The 21,236-nt window shown below is 45.8% G+C and overlaps 1 protein-coding gene across 1 annotated transcript in view; it reads right to left on the reverse strand.

Moving 5' to 3' along the window:
* The window catches only part of TG (thyroglobulin), a 218,158-nt gene that overhangs the window by 125,249 nt on the left and 71,673 nt on the right, over positions 1 to 21,236 (reverse strand). Inside the window, exons 25-32 of the mRNA XM_066578917.1 lie at positions 15,376 to 15,492; positions 10,884 to 10,999; positions 10,542 to 10,650; positions 8,371 to 8,565; positions 4,127 to 4,294; positions 2,418 to 2,537; positions 1,351 to 1,425; positions 683 to 820 (exon numbers count right to left, since the gene is read on the reverse strand). Of these exons, the coding sequence (XP_066435014.1) occupies positions 683 to 820; positions 1,351 to 1,425; positions 2,418 to 2,537; positions 4,127 to 4,294; positions 8,371 to 8,565; positions 10,542 to 10,650; positions 10,884 to 10,999; positions 15,376 to 15,492 (1,038 nt within the window). The remainder of the gene's footprint in view (positions 1 to 682; positions 821 to 1,350; positions 1,426 to 2,417; positions 2,538 to 4,126; positions 4,295 to 8,370; positions 8,566 to 10,541; positions 10,651 to 10,883; positions 11,000 to 15,375; positions 15,493 to 21,236) is intronic.

Consider the following 21,236-nt stretch of genomic DNA (forward strand, 5'->3'; position numbering starts at 1 on the left):
ATTCTCCCGTCCCCCAAGTGTAAGTCTATCATTCTCCCTTCCCCCAAGTGTAAGTCTATCATTCTCCTGTCCCCCAAGTGTAAGTCTATCATTCTCCTGTCCCCCAAGTGTAAGTCTATCATTCTCCTGTCCCCCAAGTGTAAGTCTATCATTCTCCCGTCCCCCAAGTGTAAGTCTATCATTCTCCCGTCCCCCAAGTGTAAGTCTATCATTCTCCCGTCCCCCAAGTGTAAGTCTATTATTCTCCCGTCCCCCAAGTGTAAGTCTATTATTCTCCCGTCCCCCAAGTGTAAGTCTATTATTCTCCCGTCCCCCAAGTGTAAGTCTATTATTCTCCCGTCCCCCAAGTGTAAGTCTATTATTCTCCCGTCCCCCAAGTGTAAGTCTATTATTCTCCCGTCCCCCAAGTGTAAGTCTATTATTCTCCCGTCCCCCAAGTGTAAGTCTATTATTCTCCCGTCCCCCAAGTGTAAGTCTATTATTCTCCCGTCCCCCAAGTGTAAGTCTATTATTCTCCCTTCCCCCAAGTGTAAGTCTATTATTCTCCCGTCCCCCAAGTGTAAGTCTATCATTCTCCCGTCCCCCAAGTGTAAGTCTATCATTCTCCCGTCCCCCAAGTGTAAGTCTATTATTCTCCCGTCCCCCAAGTGTCAGCGTGTCATTTTTAGTGAACCTGGCTTACGTGTTAGACACCAGCTCAGCGCTCGGTCCGATGAGTAATGATCTTTAGAAATCCAATATTCTATATTTCCTACTGCAATGTCTTTCTTAATAACGACGTCCTCGCTGTTTACCGGAAGGAAGTGTTCCATGGCAGCTGCTGTGGAGACACGAAATGGATATTGGAACCAGCACAACCATATGATAAATAGTGGAGAGAATCACCAAAGCGGGATATGGATACAAACGCTGGAAGTGTAGCTTCCCAAAATACGTGAGTTTAACAGCAGACAGGTGAGGGAAAGCCTCCGAGAAGAGGGGTTGCCCTTGTCAGGGTGGTAGCTCTACATGTAGGTAGAAACAATAGGGATAGTCAATAGAAACACAATAGGGATAGTCTGATTGACTTTGCATTTTAACCCTACATTCTCTGGAAGACGTGGCGTTCCCTTAGAGGTATTGATTCTGGAGTCTGATTCATCAAATTGTGAGCTGAACGTCTCTGAAGGTTTATTATATTGCTGATTTGCACCTTATGGTTTATATTTATGCAGTTAGACACAATTTAGGTTGATCGGTTTAACAGTCTTTTGATGCATATCTAATGAAGGTTAGATAAATATAATCCTGGATGTGAATTATTGTATCTTCTGGGATTTACCTTAGATCTACAGTTTACTATATCAGTACCTGAAGCGCTGGTAATGTTGGTCCTTGGGTCAACCTGCGGACATTCAGTAACACTCAGTTGGGTCTTCTCACCATCTGAACACACATGAAACACAATGTTGTTAGTTTCTACAGTCAGTTGCACTTTCTTATGGGTCTAAATCTCCCATTTCAGGGTTAAAAGCATCCTACCATATTGCGCATAGCGCTCTTATGCATATCTATGTGCCTAGAGTTACAGACTACATACACATAGTCTGCAGTCAGCACCTTCTACCCTCCTTCTGTCTCTTCTTCTTGATAACCTAGAGCAGTGATTCCCACTGGGGTGCCATGGGAAATAGAGAGGCGAGAGAGAGCGAGAGAAAGAGAAAAAGAAGGAGAGAGAGAGAGAAAGAGAGCGGGGAAGAAAAGAAGAGTGCAGAAGAAAAGAGCAAGGAGAGAAAGGGAGAGCGAAAAGAAAAGGAAAGAGAAAAAAAGAGAGCGAAGACGAGAGAAAGTAGAAGAGAGAGAAAAGGAGAGAGGAAGAGGAAAGAAAGAGAAGAGAAGGAGATGGAAAAGGCGAGAGGTAGAAGGAGAGAGAGAAGGAAAGAGAAGAGATTGAAAGAGAGAGAATGAGATAGAGGGGAGAGAGAGAAGAGAGAAAAGGAGAGAGAGAAGGAAAAAGAGAGTATGAGGCAGAGAAAGGGAAGGAGGGAGAAGACAAGGAGAGAAAAAGAAAGAGGGAGAAAAAAGGATAGAGAGACATCTTTTTATTCATGGGTACAGCAAGATACAAAATTCTGCCAAGGTGTGCTGCAAGCAGACAATGTTTGGAGAACACTGATCTGGAGAGTGGAAGGAGAGGAAGATGGAAGGGAATAGCATGTGACTGCAGGATCCCACTCACCATGGAGACACATAGATCTGCATTGGAGCTGCAGACAAAAAACGGGAGGAGAATTTTATGAGTTTGATACATTGTAGTAAAGGTCAGCAGAGAGATTTGTGCAGCTGATGCAGTCATCTCAAAGGACTGCCTAGACTCCATACTACTGTAACAAATCCTCAGCTGTGAGAGGTTTTAGTTCGGTTTTATTGGTTGTTACCTTTAAGTAGAAAAACTCGCTTAAACCCAAAGAACGCCTCCTGGATCTCCGTCTTCAGCTCTTCACTCAATTTCAGCGAATAATCAGCCATCCCAATACTCTGCGACAACAAGGCGTAGCCTGCAAGCAGGATATTAGTTGTCAGTCCCGCGTGTTGTCAGACACTGATATGTAACGGATTATATATATATAGTGCCATCATATCCCGCAGAGCTGTACAATGTGTAATCACTGCCGTCAGTCACTGTCCTCATGGGCAACTGAACAAGAAGCTGAGGAAACCATCAGCATGTAGAGAATCAAGACTTCCTAGGAAATCCACAAAAATGAGGAGAAACCTGCAAACTCTTCTAGAAGTTGCCTTGCGGACTGTGTGCATGCTGTAGGAGTAATGAGACAGCAGCCATTCTTCATGATGTCACAGCTCCACCAGAATACTGAAGGACCAAGATGACCCCATTTGGTGATGACTTTATTATGGGACAATTCACAAATAACCAATTAGACCTTATTGATAAGTCCTGTTTGTAGTGTTTATACCTTTCCCACCAAAAAGTAATGGCCAAGGACCATGGGGTGTGGTTTGGGTGTGGCTTAACACGATGGGGGGTTTTGCCTCTTGTATTCCTTCTGGAAATGTATGAACAAGCTGACAACTGGCGGTTATCATTCTTATATTGTAGCGCTGTTCTCTAAGGCCGTTTTACTAAGATGCCAGCTGCCAATGCCTCCTGTATTGTGTCGCCAGTTGGCAATAGCTGCACCAGCAACACATGCCCCCTGATATTGGGGCACTAGCTGTTAACGCCTTCATAAAAATGTACGGGTGGTTCACATACGACTTATGACCTACTACAATCAGGGGCGTAAATAGAACTTATGGGGCCCCCATCCCCCAAAAAGTTAGTATTAGCGCCCCCTCTGTGGCTCCATTTAAAAATAGTGCCCCCTTTGTGGCCTTAAATAATGATAGTGCCCTCTCTGTGGCCCCATTCAGTAATAACGTCGCCTTTCTGGTCCCACTTATTAAAGGGATTTTCCAGGACATAAAAAAGCTCATCCTTGTACCCTGATCCTGTTTCAGCCTACTGTACCCTCTTAGGTCTACCAGGGAGGGAACGCTTTGTGATCCGAGAAGGCCCCATGTATCCTGATTGTGGACCACTTCCAGCATGTTCCTCTGCTGTGGAAATGAGGGAAGACCTGTAATCCGTGTTGTGTAAGTAGACAGAGATTCAGAATGTGCAAAACCCACTGTGGTCCTATGTATATAAAGTGTTGTGCAATTAACAGAGACTGTAACCACTAAGCTGAGTGCGCCCATTAGAGACTATAACCATCAAGCTGTGTGCTGATATGAGAGTGAAACCACCAAGCTAAGGACTGCTGATGTAACCAACCAGAATAAAGTTCCTCAGTTTTGACTGCCCTGGGTCCATTACCGCACCATGCTCAGGTGAGGTCACAGGCCAGAGTCAAGAGATACACGAAAACGGACCATCTTACATGTGTACCCTAAAGGTGATAATTACAATGCAAATAAAAGTGCACATCATCTACTCTAGTGAGTCCAGGGAACCGCGGTCCAAATCTAGCCTTGTCCTTGCCACTTACATCACTAAAAATGATCCTCATGTGACATCCTAGTTGGTCACATGACCTCTGCACATTCAACAACACCTCTGCATTCCTTGAATGAATTAACCTACTTCCAGAGAACTCCTGTCCTCCTAGGAAGAAAGAAAACGTCTTCTGCTCCGGATTGGACTTCACTCCTCTGCAGACTCCATCTCCTCCCAGTCTGGTAGTTTGACTCCAGTCATTTACACTGCACAGCAAGACATCCGGAGACCTGAGCAGAGCACATATAGCGCCACCTAGTGAGGGAAATGCAAGAAACTATGAATAGTGTATATCGATATACACAAGGGTTTCATTGTCTGTAACTCTTCTGTGATGGTAAATGGACAAACAATGAACCTGATTAATTCTAAAAAAAGCTCAATTCATACTGTACCAGAACCAAGCTCAGTACATAAAAACAGCACCATAACCATGCTCATGAAATAAAAACAGCATCAGAAGCAAGCTCAGTACATACATATGGCACCAGAACCAAGCAATGTACATTAATACAGCACCAGAAGAAAGCTATAGAACAGAAATTGAACCAAGCTACAGCTCCAGAACCAAGCTTTGTACATGAATATAGTGCTAGAGCAAAACTATAGAACAACCATTGAATCAAACTTAGTATAGCTCCGGAACTAAGCTCAGCACATACATACGGCACCAGAACCAAGCTCATAACATTAATACAGCACCAGAACCAAAACCAAGCTATGTGCATAAATACAGTACCAATCCAGGCTCAGCACATATCTACAGCAGCAGAACCAAGATCAGTACATAAAAACAGCACTGGAACCAAGCTCATAACTGTTAGGTTGTGTGGCTGGGACCTGTGGTTCTACAGATTTCCATGAGCACACCTTCACAGCTGGGGGTTAATTGAGCTGGCTGGGTGTAGTATTCTCCAGGCAATCCTCCTGGTCTGCTGCACATAAATACCAGCTTCTCTTGCCAGAAAAGGCGGGTCATTTTATCCAGTTTATGCATTCTGTGTTAATCACACTCTGAGCTTGGTGTTATGTATGTCTAGCCTGTAGTGTCTCTTGCCTTCCCTGAGGACGGTCTGGACACCTGTAGACCTTGTCTGCATTATATGCAGAACCCCCTCTCCTTCCCTTTGACAGGTGCAGCCTTCAGATGTCTGATGTCTTATGTGTGTGTCAGATGGGTTATGCCTGACACGGTTCCCTGTATGTCAGTACGGCGTCTGACTCTTTCCCCTTGATGTGAGGACACTTTCGCTAGCAATGGTTTATCTGTATGCATGTGAGCTCTGAGTGGGGTTTCCGTATTGGGTTTCTCTGTCATCATGAGGTTTTGCTTTAAGCATGATGTGTGGTGCGTGTCTGTGCAGGTGGCCGGACATGTGTGTGAACAGTGTTGTGTTGTTGTTGGGTCTGTGAAGGTGCCAAACAAGGTGTATGAACAGTCCTGTTCTGTGTTGCATGCAAATCCCTGGGGTGTTGGTGTGAATAGCGACATGATCGGTGTCTGTGGATGTTTCCAGACATCAGGTGTGAACAGTCCTGTCATGTGAGTTGGTGTGAGCTGTGTCCTGTCCTGCTGTGGATCGTTTGCCATCCAGGGATAGGTAGGTCTCTAGGTTCCAGTGTGGGATCGTCCTTATCGGGACGATCACCCTGCATGCAGGCAGGTTTCACGTGGTAGTTGTCCCTTTAGAGTCGGGATATGTTATGTCTGCCTGTGAGTTCAGTACATAGTCCTACCTTTGGTGTATAGTGTGCATCGTGTGTGTGTGTGTGTCTCGCTTTGGCGTGAACGCCACCCTGCGTCCGTGCTGAGGCTTGGTGCCCTGGTGGTGTGCAGACATAACAATAACATTAAAATAGCACCAAGCCAAGTTGAGTACATAACTACAGCACCAGAACCAAGCTTATAACATAAATTCACTATAAGAAGTGACCTCAGAACACAAATACAGCACCAGAACCAAATATATAACATAAATAGAGGGGTGGAAACAGGCTGAACTGGATGGACATTGGTCTTTTTTCAGCCTATGTATGTTAAATACAGTACCACATAAATACAACACAAGAAACAAGCTCAATACATACAGTACCAGAACAAGGCAGTGAAAAAATACAGTACTAGAATGAAAATTATAGCATAAATACAGCCCCAGAACCAAGCTTGGTGCATAAGTACAGCACTAGAACAAGTGCTTGTGTTGTGGGAGCGTCGAGAGCCTAACTGCAACGCCTTTGAAAACCATACTGGAGGACACAAAGCCAGGAGGAGGATGATTCATACAGCTCCACAAGACGCTGCCGCACAGAAGATCATTTGGTGAGGTGGACCTAAGGGGAGTGATTACCCTCAGCCTGCATCCGCCTGGTGCCCCCACCCCATTAACAAGATGGTGGCCGGCGTCCTGTGTGCCCACACAAGTCACACATAGATGATGGTCCTTTTACACACTACGAGCTATTGGGCAACCGATGCCCGTCAGCTCACCCCAGTGATGCCCCTCCTGCACTGTTACACAGGATGGGGTATCGCTGGCATCATTCACAGCACAGCCAGCATGGAGGAGGAGCAGCCGCGGCCGCTCTCTGCCCGCCCGTCTCCATTCACAGTAAGCAGTCATTCAATAGTGACCGATGGCTGTATATGCTGAGCGGCGTTCACACGGGACAATTATCGCTCAATCTGAAGGATTCCGGACTGCAATCGTCCCGTGTAGCAGGGCCACAAGGCCACAAGGCCGGCCACGTTGATACGTCTGCGTTGTTTTTCCCGCTAGCCCTGCGGTCCTCAGATAAACTCTCGGATTGTTTACTCTTCTCTTGGATCTTAATGAACTGTTAATTATTCCAGCATTGTCATGGGGAATGTGCTGAGATGCTGCAGAACATCGCGCAGAGCCGTCCGCAGCATAAGGAGGGCAGATGATGAGCGTGGTGCCGCGGGCCCCGCTCCTGATAACCATCGCCTGTAATTACTTGCACATCTTTGGGTCTCGTTTATCTTTCCAAGATCATCAGTATTAATCCAATTTCCTGCTTGTTAATTGTTCCTGTAACTCTGTGATCTGCGGAGGATCATCTGCCGCCCGCATGACGCCCTCCTGGAGCTCCGCAAAACACCCTTCAGTATCGTCCTCTCAGCTCTCCAAATGTGACACCTGTGAAGGCTAACGTGCCGCTCAGAGCCGTGCGGCCTCCAGGGGGCGCCTGTAGGGTTAAAGACGTGTCAGTGTTATATAACAGTATTATACACTGACCGCCCCTTTATTACCCCCATCTAGCAGCGTTGGACTCCTTTAGTCTTCAGACCGGCAGCGATTCATTGTGTTCTAGATCCCACTCAGTGATGAAATGGTTCTGCAGGGATATCGGCCCCTGCGGACAGGAAGCTTCTCGTAGTCTCTGCAGATTAGATGGCGGTGCTGACATGTTCTGACCAGCTGACAGGAAGGGGTCAGCGATTCATGCTGCTTGCGCCAAATTCTGCCCTCCCATCAGCAACAGAAATCTGGCTCCATCTGACCAGGAGATGTTTTCCCGCTGCTCAGTGATACAAGTTTTGCGCTCTTTTGCCCGCTGGAGTCTTTCTGTTTCTCTTAGACACAATGGTGCTGGAACTGGTCGTCATACCATCCGTGCGGAGGAACGGCGAGTTGTGCGTTTGGAGACGTTAGTTGGAGCTCCAGCGTTGTATTCAGCTGACTGTGCAGCCTGTTGGTCAGAACGATTCCTGACATCCTCCTCCGACCCCTTTCAGTGAGGAGTTGTTTCCACAGGATCCCCTTTCACAGGATATTTTCCCTCGATCGCGCCATTCTCTCTATACTCTCCACACCGTTACACGAGAAACCCCCCGCGGTCAGTAATGAGACCCCGGCTAGTCTAGCACCGATGACCGGCCTCATTGGAAGTCGCTCCGATCGCTGGATTTTCTAATGTGGATTCACACTGAAACTGATCCACAGAAAACTTGTCACGTGATTTTATGCCGCACTCCGCGGTCACGGAGAGAATTACCGTACAGGGGAGCGCCAATCATAGGGACAAATCAGCTTCTATGTAAATGTGCACATGTAGCCGCTGACATACTGGCTGCTTTCGTACCGCTCGGTCCGGTAGTCACATTTGGTTTTGTAGCTTAGCTCTATTGAGTCGACTGGACCTGAGTAGTAATACCACACCTGGCCTGTGCACAGGTAGGGCGCTGTGCTTTGATTTGTACCCCCTGACAACCGGTGTAACCCAGCGGACGTGGATGTGGGGAGTGACGTGATCGGACAACAGAACCCAGTCAGCAGAGAATATCGGAATGAGACAATGTAGAGAATTACCTTGGTTCAGTATCACCTGGCTGAGGATAAAGCCATCGCAGCAGGAGTCCTGAGTACACAACTGGCGGCACATGAAGTAGCCATCTGTCAATCTGACACCACCGCTGGATGGGAAGAGTACTGCACTGTACACGCCAGAGGCGATATTGGTGAAGTCGGTGCGTGTAAAACCTCTGTGAGCAGCGAACTCGTGTCCTGGCGGGAAGGAGGGCGATAATTAGAATAATGTGTAGCAGGAGCTGCAGACACACCGCAGTGCCGAAAAACTGCAGAGCTGCATTTTATAGTATAACTTCAATAATACATTGTAGAGCTGAAATCTCCCAGCATTCCCTGCTTTAGCAATCTGCATTCTGGGAAGTGGTGTAGAAAACAAGATCTGCCCCTTGTACTACAGAGACTGAGTACAGCAGACAGGAGTCAGATAACTGGACTGCTGGCTGTCTCCAGCAACAAGGTACATAGTGACTCCACCAGCAGAATAGGGAGTGCAGCTCTGGAGTATAATACAGGATGTAACTCAGGATCAGTACAGGATAAGTAATGTATGTACACAGTGACTCCACCACCAGAATAGTGAGTGCAGCTCTGGAGTATAATACAGGATGTAACTCAGGATCAGTACAGGATAAGGAATGTATGTACACAGTGACTCCACCAGCAGAATAGTGAGTGCAGCTCTACAGTATAATACAGGATGTAACTCAGGGTCAGTGCAGGATAAGTAATGTATGTACACAGTGACTCCACCAGCAGAATAGGGAGTGCAGCTCTGGAGTATAATACAGGATGTAACTCAGGATCAGTACAGGATAAGGAATGTATGTACACAGTGACTCCACCAGCAGAATAGTGAGTGCAGCTCTACAGTATAATACAGGATGTAACTCAGGGTCAGTACAGGATAAGTAATGTATGTACACAGTGACTCCACCAGCAGAATAGTGAGTGCAGCTCTGGAGTATAATACAGGATGTAACTCAGGATCAGTACAGGATAAGTAATGTATGTACACAGTGACTCCTCCAGCAGAATAGGGAGTGCATCTCTGGAGTATAATACAGGATAAGTAATGTATGTACACAGTGACTCCTCCAGCAGAATAGGGAGTGCAGCTCTGGAGTATAATAACGGATGTAACTCAGGAGCAGTACAGGATAAGTAGTGTATGTACACAGTGACTCCACCAGCAGAATAGTGAGCCCAGCTCTGGAGTATAATACAGCATGTAACTCAGGATCAGTACAGAATAAGTAATGTATGTACACAGTGACTCCACCAGCAGAATAGTGAGTGCAGCTCTGGAGTATAATAAAGCATATAACTCTGCAGCAGTACAAGATAAGTAATGTATGTACACAGTGACTCCACCAGCAGAATAGTGAGTGCAGCTCTGGAGTATAATACAGGATGTAACTCAGGAGCAGTACAGGATAAGTAATGTACACGGTGACTCCACTAGCAGCAGAGTAGTGAGTGCAGCTCTGGAGTATAATACAGGATGTAAATCAGGATCAGTACAGGATAAGTAATGTATGTACACAGTGACTCCACTACAGAATAGTGAGAGTGCAGCTCTGGAGTATTAAGGTCCATTTAGACACAACAATTATCACTCAAAAATCGCTCTAAAGCCGCCTTTTGGGCGATAATAGTTGTGTCTACATGTGCTCTACTCTCACTGTTCAGCCGAACAACGATTTTCAGTTCTGCTTGAAAACCGTTATTCAGCAGAACAGCTAATAAGCAGGACCGCAGGCTGTGTTCTGCTCGCAGAGAGCGGATTACAGCTGATAACATTGTTACAGCTGTTTTCAGTAGTCAGTCTAATTGGCAGAACAGTTGATAAGCAGGACCACACACTGTGTCTGCTGTCCATGGTGCTGAATTCCCCATAGGGAGCCTGTGGCTGAACAATGGAGCTAATTACAGAGCTCAGACCTCCTGCTAAGTTCTGTAACAGTTCCCAGAAGCTCATGCAGTTGAAGCCAATAAAGTACTAATCGCAAAAATGGGCCTTACTACAGGATGTAACCCATTTACATCTGTTTGCAAATGATAAAATGATGCTGACATTCGGCTATTCACACCCACACCCTCCCGTTAGTACATCAGTATGATTGACAGACAACTTTCACGGTAAATGACATAAAAAATGTGCATATTCTCACCCCGTTTGCGGTATACAGCCACATTGTCCGCTGTCACCTGTCTTACTTCGTACTGGCAGTGGAGTCCCTCCATACTGGAGGATGCCGCATTGCCCAGGGCATCAGGAATCTGTTAAACAGGCACAATAATAATGAATCTGAGCAGGGGTGTGTGTAACTAACGTCCGATCCCAGTGGAGGGGAGAGGTTACATTCCTGGACCCCTGTCCCCCAATATCTACCTTCAGGGGAAACTACAATTGGGCTTTTTTTATATAGAAATTGTTTACAAGTGGCGCCAACAGATCAGCGGCGCCCGCTTATACCCCCTCTACTGGTGGGTTACACCCAGCGCGGTCTTACTTGGTTATCTGCGGTGCACACGATGTTGCCTCCGTCCCCGGCGTACAGCTGACATATCACTCCTGTGCCATTTGTGGATTCGGTGAGGTAGTCGCAATCCTCATCCGCAGCGCAATCTGCCATAACATAGGAAGGAATATTACGGCTTTTATTAATAGATTTTAACCCCTTCCTGTTTTTCACTTTCATTTTTACTCTTCACTTTCATAAAATGCTCTTTGCTTTATGTTTGCGGCGCCATCGCTGCATGAGGCGCGCTGAGGTTTTTGTGGGACGAGTTGTATTTTTCAGCGGTTCCATTATAAAGTATTAAACACTTTTTAACTATTTCTAATTGGGGAGAAATGGATGAAACGTAATTTCGCCACCATGTTTGTGTGTGTGTGGGGTGGGGGGGTGCTTGTACAACCACCTGGTGCAGTGGGTATGACCTCCTCATTCTGCGAGTCGGTACAATTAAGCCAATAACAAGTTTATAGAGTTTTTTTAATAAAGCAATGCTTAAAAAAATAATTTTTTAAAAAACATTGACTTTCTGCTGCCTTCTGTTCACCCCCAGGATCCTCACCATATCTGATAAGCAAGGACCTGAGATCAATGGCGCAGAGAACACATTTAACCCCTTAGTGACACGGCCTATCTTGTTTCTGAGGATGTGACGGTTTTGGGTGGATTTTCATCTCCACTTTTCAGAAGCCATAACTTTTTTATTTTTCCATCAGCATGGCCGGACGGGGGATGTTTTTTACGTTTTTTAAGTTGTAGTTTCTACTGGTACCATTTTGGGGTACATATGGCTTTTTGATCACATTTATTGCATTTTTGGGGGAAGCGATTGGGCTGTTGTAGTGTGCAGGACAAAAAGTGTGTTCAGTTTATTGGACGGGTCGTTACTGATGTAGCAACACCAAAGGAGGGGAAAGTACACAAAAATACAATTGTATTCTTTTACTATTTTTTTCCATTTTTATGCAGCTGTCGGAGGACTTATGATCTTGCTATGATAATACATTGCAGTACTTCTGTATTCCAATGCTTTACTGCTATTCATAGTGATCATAAGCAGATCTGGATGCTGAGTGATGCCCTTTGTGAAATTTGTACATGCCATGATCAGTTTGGATTGCGGCATGTAAGGGGTTAACATCATGTGTTGGTGTTCTCACTAATCCCCGCTGTTGCAGTGGGAGGCTGGCTGTCGGTCACAGCCGGCTCCCCCTGCGGATGGCGAGGACTTGGCTTCTGGACCTGTGCCATCCATAGGATGTAAGTTTACATCCATTTGTGAGAACACCTGCCAGCCAGGACATAAGCTGAGGTCCCGGGGCAGAAAGGGTTAAAGGAGCCATAATTATTATTATTAGAAGTCTCATTGACGACAATTTGCAAGAGTTTAACCCCTTAGTGACCAAGCCTGTTTGCGCCTTAATGACCAGGCCAAATTTTGCAAATCTGACACGTGTCACTTTAGCATGGAAAAACACCAGAAAGGTTTTGCATATCCAAGCGATTCTGACAGTTTTTTCGCCACATTTTGTACTTCATTTAGGTGGGGAAAAAAAGTCCGATAGAATTTGTGTTTATTTGTTAAAAGCACCAAAATTGGGAAAATTTTGAAAAAATCGTCATTTTTTCACATTTCCAACTGCAATATCTCAAATATGTGCAAACATAATATAGACATTTTTGCTAAGATTTATATTTCCATCCGTTTACTTTATTTTGGGCACACATTGGAAAAACTTTCGTTTTTTTTTTTAACCATTTAGGAGACGTACAAATGTAACATTACTTTTCAGCATTTTGAGGAACACTTTGTTTTCCTACACCAATCCAAGATTGGAAAGGCTCATAGGAGTCAAAATGATAGATACCCCCACAAGTGACCCCATTTTAAAAACTACACCCTTTAACGTATTCACTGAGGGGTATCATGAGTATTTTAACCCCACAGTTTTTTTTTCAGGAGTCAATGCAATTTAGAAGAGAAAAACTAAAATTTCATATTTTTGCAAATACGTCATTTTAAAGACAGGACTTTTTTCTATAGTACACATGAAAATTAGGATTTGCACCCCAGAATGGATACCCCTGTTTGTCCCGTGCTCAGAAACATACCCATTGTGGCCCTAGTATTACGTCTGTATACACAATGGGGCCCAAAATGAAAGCAGCAACCGGTGGCTTTCGGAACAGAAATTTTGCTTGAAGGAGACTTAGGCCCCATTGCACACTTGTAGAGCCATTGAGTGACTAAAACGATGGAGAACGCCCACAAGTGACCCCATTTTGAAAAGCAGACCCCTTAACGAATTTATCTAGGGGTACGATGACTTTTTTGACTTCACAGTTTTTGAATGAATCTAAGCCAAGCCGAAGGAAAAAAATTACGATTTTCATTTTTTCGGTAATTCTGTCATTTCAAAAGCAGTTTTTTTTGTACAGCACATATATGAATGAAGACTTGAACCCCAGAATGGATACCCCTGTTTGTCCCGTGCTCAGAAACATACCCATTGTGGCTCTAGTATTACGTCTATATGCACAATGGGGCTCAAAATGAAAGGAGCAACCGGTGGCTTTCGGAACAGAAATTTTGCTTGAAGGAGATTTAGTCCCCATTGCCCACTTGTAGAGCCATTGAGTGACCAAAACGATGGAGAACCCCCACAAGTGACCCCATTTTGAAAAGTAGACCCCTTAACGAATTTATCTAGGGGTACGATGACTTTTTTGACTTCACAGTTTTTGAATGAATCTAAGCCAAGCAGAAGGAAAAAATTATGATTTTCATTTTCTTTGCAATTGTGTCAATTTAAAAACAGTTTTTTTTGGACAGTGTACATAGGAATGAAGACGTTCACCCCAAAATGGATCCCCCCGTTTGTCCCGTGTTCAGAAACATACCCATTGTGGTCCTTATCTACTTACAGGACACATGGCTAGGCCCATAATGGAGGGAATGCCCGCTGGATTTCAGGGCAGAACTGAATAAATTCCAGGCCCCATTGCCCACTTATACAGAAAAAAAATTGACATCCTAAAAATAATATCGCATCGGTGAGGGGAGATGAAACTGACACTTTTTAAAGAACTTTTACGTGATTGCCATTATGCATTAGATAACGGCAATCACGTGACCAGTAACCGCATACCGCGGCTCCCCGTGACATCTCCAGGCTCTTGGCTACCTTTGGTAGCCAGCAGCAGGGAGATTTTACATTTCTTGGGCAATCTTTCACTTTTGCGCATGCGTCCGCCATCATGCTGACGGGCGCATGCACAGAAGCTGGGGTAAGGTCCATGGATCAACATCCCACCAGGGAACAAATCCGGGACCTTGGGTACGTAATTTCATCCCCCCCTTACGGATACGATCCGTAAGGGGAGATGAAACTTTAACTTTTTAAACTTTTTTTAACTTTTAACTTTTCTTTTTTTTTTTTTTACTTTTTAACTTTATATGATCACCGTTATCTGATGTATTACGGTGATCATATGACTGGAAACCGCATACAGCGGTCCCCAGTCATATCTCCCTGCACTCGGCTATCTGTGACAGCCGGGTGCAGGGAGATTTTGAATTTGCCGGGCTCGCCGGCTTCTGCGCATGCGCGCCACATCGGCACATCGCAGAAGCCAGCGGGGGGTCTCGACACCGGCCGGAGGACATCGGCGGACCCGAGGTGAGTATTTTCACCTTCCCTCATGGATCCGATCCATGAGGGGAGGTGAAACTTTTCTTTTTTTACACTTTTTTTCACTTTTCCGCGGTCCCCGCTGACATCTCCTGCCCCCCGGCTACCTACAGGAGTCGGGAGCCAGGAGATATTAAATTTCCCGCGCCGCTGGGCCTTCTGCGCATGCAGCTGACGTAATGCCGCCTAGCGCGCATGTGCAGAGGGACGGCTTCGGGGGCCGAAGCATCGGGACAGCGGGGAGCCATGCCGCGGACCTCGGTGAGTAATTTCAGCTGCTCCGATGGATCCGATCCATCAGAGCAGCGGAATATGTAACTTTTTTTGCACTTTTATTTACTTTTTTGCGATCGGCGCTATCCATTGCATAGCGCCGATCGCAATGCCGGGGGGGGGGTCCGAACAGCCCGGGATGACAGCTCCATGCTGTCAGCTACCTGCGGACACCGACAGCATGGAGCTGTCACGTCCAGAGCCCGAGGGGCTTTATTCTCTGCAGGACACATGTTCCTCAGAGAATAAAGCCCACTTCGGGAGGACGTAAAAACACTATGGGCTGGTCGTTAAGGGGTTAAATTGACAAAATATAGAGGATATCAACTAGAAACAACCTAAAATAATAAAAACTCTAAATACTTCCAACATTTTCATGACGAATTTTTGAAAAAGTGGAGTCAGTCTTCGATGTGTTGTAAAATAACAGTAAAAGAGCCAATAAAATATACAAATGTACCTCCCTATAATAGGAGTAGGCCCATAAGCTTACACTCTAGTTGCTGCTACTTATAACTTACCAACAATACAGTCTAGCAGGGCTTCCCTCTTCTGCCTCACCAGACCGGGCGGCGCTCCAGAATCCTCATTGCTGACCAGCACATTGCCCTCTGGGACGAGCTCAAACCTTCGAAACACTAGAAGGAAGATACAATATTGTTAGTTTTAGTGGGATTTCAGGGTCATCTGCTTTAATATGTGAGCTGCAGTACACACAAGGGGGGCAACGAGCACAAGGAAAGCTCCTCCCACACTGAGAAGAATATGAAATTTATGCCCCATCCGGAGGTGTGACGGCATGAACAGTCACCAGAAGCAGTAAGGGCTTTACCAGCTTTTGTTGCCTTAATGTGGAAAATGAAGCAACGTTATACACAGTCCTGATTAAAAATGAAATCAGTTTGTGTATACAGCTCCTATGCAGATCTGTCGTCATAGAAACAGACTACAAACAAACGCTGTGTAGTCTGAGCCTGTCATACCTCTATCGTTCCTCTACTTCTTACTAACTTACTGCATTGCGCTGAGCGGCCCCTTTACCAGCCCCCATCTAGCAGCGCTCTGGACTCTGCAGCAATTCATTGCGGTGTGGATTCCATTAAAAATAAATCTTGTTATTTGTGTAGCGCCAACATCTTCCTCAGCACTTTCAATTAGTTTATTTATTACCCTCCAGCAAGCTGCGTGCTCACTTTACCGACCTCTGGAGGATGGAAGGCTGCATGAACCTTGAGCCGGCTACCTGAACCACGCAGAGATTGAACTCTCAACCTTCAGGTCATGAGTGAGAGCTTAGGGCTGCATTTCATTCCGTTAAGTGATGAAACATCATGCAGAGCCGTCCGCAGCATAAGGAGGGCAGATGACGAGCGTGGTGCCGCGGGCCCCGCTCCTGATAACCATCGCCTGTAATTACTTGCACATCTTTGGGTCTCGTTTATCTTTCCAAGATCATCAGTATTAATCCAATTTCCTGCTTGTTAATTGTTCCTGTAACTCTGTGATCTGCGGAGGATCATCTGCCGCCCGCATGACGCCCTCCTGGAGCTCCGCAAAACACCCTTCAGCATCGTCCTCTCAGCTCTCCAAATGTGACACCTGTGAAGTCTAACGTGCCGCTCAGAGCCGTGCGGCCTCCAGGGGGCGCCTGTAGGGTTTAAGACGTGTCAGTGTTATATAACAGTATTATACACTGATGACCCCTTTATTACCCCCATCTAGTAGTGTTGGACTCCTTTGGTCTTCAGAGCCGCAGCAGTTCATTGTAGCGTAGATTCCACTCGGTGACGACATCGCTCTGCAGGAATATCGGCCCCTGCGGACAGGAAGCTTCTTGTAGTTACCACAGATCAGATGGCGGTGCTGGCATGTTCTGACCGGCTGACAGGAAGGGGTCAGTGATTCATGCTGCTTGCGCCAAATTCTGCCCTCCCATCAGCACGGGGCAACAGAAATCTGGACCCATCTGACATGGGGATATTTCCCTGCTGCTCAGTGATACACGTTTTGTGCTCTTTTGCCCGCTGGAGTCTTTCTGTTTCTCTTAGACACAATGGCGCTGGAACTGGTCGTCCGCTGTTATCCCATCCGTGCGGAGGAACGGCAAGTTGTGCGTTCGGACACGTTAGTTGGAGCTCCAGCGTTGTATTCAGCTGACTGTGCAGCTTGTTGGTCAGAACGATTCCTGACATCCTCCTCTGACCCCTTTCAGTGATGAGTTGTTTCCGTCCACAGGATGTTTTCCTCGATCGATCGTGCCATTCTTGCTATACTCTTCACACCATTACATGAGAAACGCCCCCCCCCCGCGCGCGCGCGGTTGGTGGTGAGACCCCGGCTAGTCTAGCACCGATGACCGGCCTCGCTGGAAGTCACTCCAATCGCTGGATTCTCCCATCGAATGTGGATTCACACTGAAACTGATCCATGGAAAACTTGTCACGTGATTTTATGCTGCACGTCGGGGTCACGGGGAGAATTACCGTACAGGGAGCACCAATTGTCATATGGGGTGGGTCTAATAAAGGGGTCATTCATTGTCTATTAACAAAATTTGGAGACAGAAATATGTGAGAGATACACATAGGTCTGCAGAGGAGCTGTAGACACAAGATGATGTAGTGTACAGGACCATACAGTCCACAATAAAATGTAGACTCTAATGTATATGTAGTGTCCCAGAACACCATCCTGGTCCCCTCCATAAATGTCATACATGTTTGTCCTATGTAGATGCACTGTGTAAAACTTGTCATGTCATATCCAGTGTGTGTGTTGCACAGCTACGGCGCTTGAGAGGTTAACTCTAATAAAATCATTGCCGGCCTGTAAATGTATCAGTCTGTCATGTCATGTGGTGTGAGTGAAGGTATAAATAGGAGTGATTGAGAGCGAGAAGAGGTTTTCATCTTCAACCTGTATTCTATCTTGGCTACCACCAAACACAGAGCCCAGTGGAAGCACCTTCAGCTTCCTTGTGGTGAAGATGGAAGTGGAGGAGAGATATCCCGTAGCGACTAAAATCTGGATGTAAGTGGAGTGAGCCCCAAGCATAAGAGAGAGCATTCATAAGTAATCCTGTAAGACAAGGCCAGTGCAGAGGTACTAATTCAAGTCTTTAAGTTTTCCTACGTGGCCGTCCAAAGCTAGGATCACCGTGTAGAAGTACACTCGATAATTGTCACACCCACGCGTCTCCAGAGCAGAGCGCAAATACTGAACGACAATAACTGCTGCCAGAGTGTTTGTGGAGTGATCCCTACCCCCTTCCTCCTCCGGAGTGTTCCCTTTCCAGGAGCGGTACCTGACAGATAACGCAGACTGCAGGACCGGTTCCATCCTGCGTTTCCTCCCTGACCTCTGATATCTTTTCTTACCTGCACTGTATAAAATGTATCTAAATTGCCTCGTGATAATTGTTTACTATAAGTTTCTTAAAGTAAAATTTATACCAGGCCCTAACCGTTCCTGGGGACCCGAGGTACTAGAAGTCTGTGATTATTCTCCACTGAGTATTATTCCGGTGTGTACGAACGGTGGCGTCACCCGTGACAGCTACTACCCCTATCTTCCTGTTTATTGGCATTCCCTATCCTAGGGGTGTCTTTGGGGGCCTGCAGTTACACTCTGTCCTTGACTGCGTGTCATCCCTCTGGGGAAGGAGCCTGGTAAGTGCCGCCATGACAAGCCATCACTTAACCCTCCCAACTCCCCACATATTTCAGGTGTCTGGGGTGTGCCTATGGGATGCTGCATAATGTATGAATATTTCACTTTAAGATGTACTGTTGGTCAACCACACTTTGTTTCTTAGAACCACAATCTAAACTAGGGGTGTAAGTCAGGCAGCCAGGAGATAAGTAGCCTGTGATTGGTAGATAGATCCTCCCTACGGGTTGGTTGGTAGGAGTTAGTATAAAAGAGAGGGGTGTGGTAATCTACAACAGTCTGCAGGAGAGCTTAGGAGAGTCAGCCTGGAGTGCTAGCAAGAAATAGCAAGAGCTGAGAGACAGTGTGGTGGGAAGAAGAAAGTGTGAGTACCCCAGAGACGGGTAATATCTACAGAAAAAAAGGAACTAAAGTAAAAGAGGAGTTTCAGCAAGCTAAAGAAAATAGCCAAAACCAGGATAATCAGAAGACAAGCTAAAGTAACTGGGATGCACTAGAAGAGAAGTGTTGTAATTGAAAAATAGAAGAAACAGAAAAGAGAGAAAAGCAGGAGGGCAAAGCACAGAGGACAGAAAGGATTGCTGTGCATATTTACTGAAGAGCCCATCAGTGTTCAGATAGGATGTCTGCACTTCATGCTGCACTTGTACTAGAAAAAGTAAAGTCCATCTCAAAGTGAAGTAACTCTGATTGTATTGAAGAAGCTGGGAAGTCCGTCTCTCTGAAGTAATACACTGCTCTGTGTTTTCACTGTATATTCTGCCTCCCGGAGCTCCGTGGATGGCAACCAAAAGCCGGAAACTAAATTGGTTCTTTTTCAGCCTGCATCCCGCTGTCTGTTTATGAGGGGAACAGCTAGGTCACCTTACTTACCATCCCCGCTGCCCACCCCCTCCGCGGTCCACTGGTTCAATGATATATATAATACTTTTAATGAACACTATTTGCAAAGTTGCTTTATTCTCTATTTTAACAACTGGAGGTGGACGTCGCCTTAATGGGGTTGTACCAGAATTGCAAGTTATCCGCTATCCACAGGATATCCAATCGCATGCATGGTCAGCGCTCAATTCACAGTGATGTCAGGAATGGAGAGGGGGACACAGGATCCCTGTTTTTGAGATCAGAGGGGGTCTTGGCAGCAAGACCTGCACTGATCAGCAGGCTATCCTCTATACTGTGTATATACTGTGGAGGGGGCGATCTTCCCATCTTGGTACACCCTGTAAGAATGTTTTCTCTGTCGCGGTGACCACAGTTGCACTTTAAAGAGTCGTGACTCCTTCCTGACTTTTTGTCTGAAATCTGAATGCTTTCTGCCATCAACGGCAAGAATATATTTTTTTTTGAACTGCAGTTAACTTGGAGGTCGCATATTAATAAAAGCTGACAGTGATTTATTCTCAAAACGTAGGCAATAAAAACACAAGAACAAAAGCCGTAAAGAGAAAAATACCAAGAAACATTTTCCAGAAAGTGTCGCATCCCACCAATGAGATCATCTGACAATGTTACGTAGAGCTTCAATGTGTAAAAAAGGAAACAACTTTGCAGATAACCTACACTGAAAATCTAAGCCTGTGTTTGTATACAATGTGCCTCCATAGTTACAGACTACAACCCCCATGTACCGACACGGGGCCAGTGAGCCAAGGGGTCCGCTCCACCTGCTGAACAGAGATAGGTCACAGGGGGCCTGGGCTGCTGGATCAGGCACAGTAGTAGTCCCCCAAGTTAAATTTGAAGTATGTTTGATTAAAACAGTCCTCTGTCACTCCCTGGCAGCTGTAAGGGGCGTGCTGCCCCCCGCTGACTTCCGTGGTCAAATGACAATCACAGTAGTCAATTCCCAGCCTCAGCGTCAGTGATGCCAGGGAACGTTCACAGTGATTATCACATAATCGCACAACCTGGAAGTCAGCAGAGAATAGTATGCCCGTTACAGATGCTGGGGTGCAACAGAAGAGGTGATTATGGACTAAAAGTGGGCAAACGGGGGTATTATTTTTAATCGGTGGGAATTATTCCTAAAAGGAAAAAAAGAAGGCATTAGTTCTAAAATGGGGTGAATGGAAACAAAAGGTAGTATTATTACTGAGCAGGGGCAGAAAGAAGGCATTACTGCCAAGTGGGGGCACTTTTACTGTAAGAATGCCACTAAGTAGCACTTACTGTGTAGGCACAAAACTAGGGACAGCACTACTATGTGGGGAATCACAGGTGACATTATTAGTATCTTGGAAAAGTGAGGAGCAAAAGATGACTGTGTGTCAAATTCCGTAGAGATAAATTGTGGCTGGGAGAAGTTGTCATGGCGGTCTGGGCCAGATACAGAAGAAAAGGGGAACTGAATGATTTCAGTCAGAGATCATCACCTGTGATGACTAGATACAACAGTACTATAATCATTTATATACAAAACCACTTGTAGAGCCGGTACCTAACGTTATATGGTCACTGTATACACTGCTGCAGATTTACTGCCTAATGTGTCATGACACCCTGCAAAGGGGCTCACTGAGACTCTGTCGCCCAAAGGCTTGTGTAAATCTGGAGCCAGCCTTGGGTCTGTGTTATGTCAAGCAGATTAGATAGTGGACAATGGCCAGTATATAGCGTACGAGGGATTTGTTGTGGCCGGAGTTTGAATATGGTGCACATAATGCCATTTGCCTGAATGCTACTGCTTATACCTGAGGGTGATGTTATAACA

The sequence above is a fragment of the Eleutherodactylus coqui genome, chromosome 9, assembly GCF_035609145.1.
Source record: "Eleutherodactylus coqui strain aEleCoq1 chromosome 9, aEleCoq1.hap1, whole genome shotgun sequence".
NCBI lineage: Eukaryota > Metazoa > Chordata > Amphibia > Anura > Eleutherodactylidae > Eleutherodactylus > Eleutherodactylus coqui.